The sequence below is a fragment of the Penaeus vannamei genome, chromosome 3 (assembly GCF_042767895.1).
Source record: "Penaeus vannamei isolate JL-2024 chromosome 3, ASM4276789v1, whole genome shotgun sequence".
NCBI lineage: Eukaryota > Metazoa > Arthropoda > Malacostraca > Decapoda > Penaeidae > Penaeus > Penaeus vannamei.
In genome coordinates this window covers 1,889,618-1,894,617 of record NC_091551.1, presented here as the reverse complement: position 1 = coordinate 1,894,617, position 5,000 = coordinate 1,889,618, and the positions used below count along the sequence as shown (strand labels likewise).

At 31.2% G+C, this 5,000-nt stretch overlaps 1 protein-coding gene across 2 annotated transcripts in view; it reads left to right on the top strand.

The window, feature by feature from the left end:
- Window positions 1–2,006: 2,006 nt before the first annotated feature.
- LOC113804948 (phosphatidylinositol transfer protein beta isoform) overlaps window positions 2,007–5,000 on the top strand; it is a 20,581-nt gene continuing 17,587 nt past the window's right edge. For both annotated transcript variants that reach the window (XM_070139621.1, XM_070139622.1), the window contains exon 1: window positions 2,007–2,127. In XM_070139621.1, the coding sequence (XP_069995722.1) occupies window positions 2,111–2,127 (17 nt within the window). In that variant the 5' untranslated portion in view covers window positions 2,007–2,110. The remainder of the gene's footprint in view (window positions 2,128–5,000) is intronic.

The window sequence follows — 5,000 nt, the reverse complement described above, 5'->3', positions numbered from 1 at the left end:
TTCCCATAAGCAAAGTCTGTGTTCGTCGCTAGATGCATGTAGTGTCTCAGAGTATCGCTTTTCCTAATCGCTTCGCCCTTCCTGGCCTCGTCATAGTCTAACTGTGTCCTCTTGATATTGCTCTTTGCCTGTTTAAGAGTCCGCGTGCAGTGAGTGTCTACCTCATGCTTCCTGGTCGCCCCCTTGGCGATCTCATCAACAGCTTCATTGAAGGTGACACCTACATGCGAAGGGATCCACACAAATGCAATCACACGCCCCTGACCTCGCAACCTATGAGCTATCAAACGACACTCGCCAACTATGTGGTCAAACACAGGGTTCTTGCCGTTAAGTGAGTCCAGTGCTCCCCTGCTGTCCACAAAGAAGTATGAATCCTTATTAATGATTTCAGTCTGTTTAAGCGTCGTCAGTATTGCCCATAGTTCAGCTTGTGTTGATGATGTGTGATTATTCAGTCTCATCCCAGTGCTTGTGGTGACCACTCCGCTCCCAGTGAACTGTGTGATGATGACTCCGCACCCAGCTCTGCCATCTTCCAGGACTGACCCGTCACAGGAAACATGAGCAATGTCAAGTCGTGTTAGACTATTTATTTTATGGCTGTACGTTGCCTTAAGTTGACCTGGTTCATACATGGATTCATTCATAGAGAGAGGGTCTACGTCTATCTTAATATCCCGGTCAGGAGAGAAGTGGCGGGACGGAGGATACGTTCCGCTGGGTCAAGGGCTGAGGTCAACGTGCTTGTCCCTGTGGTTAATCATCTGTCAAGAAAGATGGTAATGTCAAATCTTTGAACTGATTGTTATTTTTTCCATCGTAAATATGTGTACGAATGATGAGTACTCTTTATGGATTTAATTAGCATAAAATGGACTACAAAAACAGGTCAAATAGATTTTTTAACAAGTTGACCAGCAAGAGGATCACAACAGAGATTCTATTAAAACTGATATTAATTTTTGAACACAAAATGAATATTGTTCTAACCATAATTAATGAAGCAAATGCACCAACAACGCCGCTAAAATAAAATTTAAATATGATAATGATGATTAGATTAAGAATGAAGTTATTCCGCTCTGAAAGGCTTTCCAAAACTCCAAAATACACACCTGTGCCTAATTTCCATTAATATTTCATCCTCCACACCAACGGTTTTAATCCAATTCCACACCTAGCTTTAAAAAAAAAATTATCGATACTCTCGTCACCCAACAGACAAATGAGAGCGGAATGGAGTGGTGTTGGCGGAGCGAGAGGAGAATTCAATCCCCAATTTCATATCACTTATAACGGCTTACAGGCTCTTGAATGGCTTAACCTGAGACCGCTGTCACTCCACACTTTGGGCGGGTGAGAGAGCGCGGGAAATCCTTTTTATTATTATTGTTGGTGTTGTTATCTTCATTTAAGTTATGGTGATTTTAGATATGTTATTTTGCTTTGTCGTTGTTATATCGTTGTCATTGTTTTTGATGTTTCTTTTTTATGTGTTACTATTGTTGTTGGTATTATTATCCTTAGTATTATTGCTATTATCATTATTGTTATTGTCAGTCATCATTATTATAATTACTATCATTATTGTTATTATTATCATTATTGTTATTATTACAAACATCATTACTATTATCCTTTTTTCTATATATCATCATCATCATTATCATTATCTTTATTATTATTATCATCATCAGTATCAAAATCATCAATATCATCATTTCTATTATTACTATGACTACTGCTATTATTATTAACATGCCACGTTTTTTCATTATAATCAATACAATAAATCATCATTAGCAACGTTATTTCTTTGTCCTTTTCCTTATAACAATTGAATTATTAAATGATTTTCCCTAAAAGAACCGATAACAATAACTTCAACACAAAATATTTCCGTTACATTCAGTTAAAAAAACAAAAAAACATTTATCAGCTACATCCACTCACACTCTTTTTTTTTTCTTCCTTTTTTTTTTATCTCTTTACCTTCAAATTCTTGCGCGCGATAAGCCCTATCTTATCGCCGAGATAGAGGCGGCGGTCCCTCTGTTTGGCGTCGCGATCTTTGGCTGTCCTCGCTCGCCTCTGACCCCCGGCGGAGATGCTCGTCAAGGAGTTGTGAGTTTTTGGCCAAAGGAGCCTTTGTTTCTTAGATGGGGAGGTTGTATGTGTGTGTGTGTGTAGTTGTTTTGTATGTGTATTTATATATATGTGTGTGTCTAGACGTGTGTGTATATGTATGTGTATATATATATATATATATATATATATATATATATATATATATATATATGTGTATATATATATAATATATATATATATATATATATATATATATATATATATATATATATATATATATATATATATATATATATTCATATGTATATACAGACATATATATATATATATATATATATATATATATATATATATATATATATATGTATATATATATATATATATATATATATATATATATATATATATATATATATATATATATATATACATATATACATATATATGTATATACATGGAAGAAAAACCCACAATGCACAAACTAGATTTATTGATGATAAATAAATCTAGTTTGTGCATTGTGGGTTTTTCTTCCATATTATCAACACGGTATTGTGTTTTTCATTGCATGTATATATATATTCATATATATATATATATATATATATATATATATATATATATATATATATATATATATATACATATTTGTGAGTGTGTGATCATAATGATTCCTAAAACTCCAAATACAAAGCGACGGTAGGCAAAGAGTTTTCTCTCCGATCAGCATCCCTGTTGTGAACATGTCTGTCACTGTTACAAAGCATAACATGAACGGAGATGATTGGCGGCTGTTATGGTGTTATTTGTCTTGTCAACATCCCATGATTATCCTCAGCATATTTATTATTGTTATTGTTGCTGTTGTTATTGTTATTTTTGCTGTTGTTATTGTTATTGTTGCTGTTGTTATTGTTATTGTTGCTGTTGTTATTGTTATTGTTGCTGTTGTTATTGTTGTTATTGTTATTGTTGTTATTGTTGCCGTTGTTATTGTTATTGTTGCTGATGTTATTGTTATTGTTGCTGTTGTTATTGGCATTGTTGCTGTTGTTATTGTTATTGTTGCTGTTGTTATTGATATTGTTGCTGTTGTTATTGTTATTGTTACTGTTGTTATTGTTATTGTTGTTGTTGTTATTGTTATTGTTGCTGTTGTTATTGTTTTTGTTGCTGTTGTTATTGTTATTGTTGCTGTTGTTATTGTTACTGTTGCTGTTGTTATTGTTATTGTTGCTGTTGTTATTGTTATTGTTGCTGTTGTTATTGTTATTTTTGCTGTTGTTATTGTTATTGTTGCTGTTGTTATTGTTATTGTTGCTGTTGTTATTGTTATTGTTGCTGTTGTTATTGTTATTGTTGCTGTTGTTATTGTTATTGTTGGTGTTGTTATTGTTATTTTTGCTGTTGTTATTGTTATTGTTGCTGTTGTTATTGTTGTTATTGTTATTGTTGTTATTGTTGCCGTTGTTATTGTTATTGTTGCTGATGTTATTGTTATTGTTATTGTTGTTATTGTTATTGTTGTTATTGTTATTGCTGTTGTTATTGTTATTGCTGTTGTTATTGTTATTGCTGTTGTTATTGTTATTGCTGTTGTTATTGTTATTGCTGTTGTTATTGTTATTGCTGTTGTTATTGTTATTGCTGTTGTTATTTGTTATTGCTGTTGTTGTTGTTGTTGCTGTTGTTATTGTTATTGTTGCTGTTGTTATTGTTCTTGTTGTTACTGTTGTTACTGTTGTTGCTGTTGTTATTGTTGTTGCTACTGTTGTAGTTGTTATTGTTGCTGTTGTTAATGTTGTTGTTGCTGTTATTGTTATTGTCATTGTTGCTGTTGTTATTGTTATTGTTGCTGTTGTTGTTGTTGTTGTTTTTGTTGCTGTTGTTATTGTTATTGTTGCTGTTGTTATTGTTGCTGTTGTTATTGTTATTGTTGCTGTTGTTATTGTTATGGTCGATGTTGTTGTCATTGTTGGTGTTGTTTTTGTTATTGTTGTTGTTATTGTTTTTCTTGCTGTTATTGTTAGTATTGATGTTGTTATTGTTGCTGTTGTTATTGTTATTGTTGATGTTGTTGTTATTGTTGCTGTTGTTATTGTTGATGTTGTTGTTGCAGTTGCTGTTATTGCTGTCGTTATTGTTGACGTTGTTATTGTTGATGCTGTTGTTGTTGTTGTTGCTGTTGTTATTGTTATTGTTGATGTTGTTATTGTTGCTGTTGTTATTGTTATTGTTGCTGTTGCTATTGTTATTGTTGCTGTTGTTGTTGTTATTGTTATTGTTGCTGTTGTTATTGTTATTGTTGCTGTTGTTATTGTTATTGTTGCTGTTGTTATTGTTATTGTTGCTGTTGTTATTGTTGTTGTTGCTGTTGTTATTGTTATTGTTGCTGTTGTTGTTATTATCCTCTTTAAAATCATCAGTAGAGACATTACCGTCATTATTCTTATTTTTTTCTATATCTTATTTTTATTATCGTAAAATATCATTATTATCAAACTATCATCATGGTTTCAATTATTACTATGTCTTGTTTTCATCATTATTGATATCATTATTATCAAACTACTAGCATGATCTTTTTTCATTATTGTTAATATCAATATTGCAGTTTTACTATGTCTTTTTTATTACTGTGAACATCAGTATTATCAAATTACCATGATTACAGTAATTTTACTATTTTTTCATCATTATTAATATAATTATCATGAAATTACCATAATTACTGCTTTTTTCATCATTATTAATATAATTATCATCAAATCACCATCATTATTGCTTTTTTCATCATTGTCAATATGATTATCATCAAATTACCATCATTACTGCTTTTTTATCATTATCAATATAATTATCATCAAATTACCATCATTACTGGAATTTCATTATTGTTAATATCATTT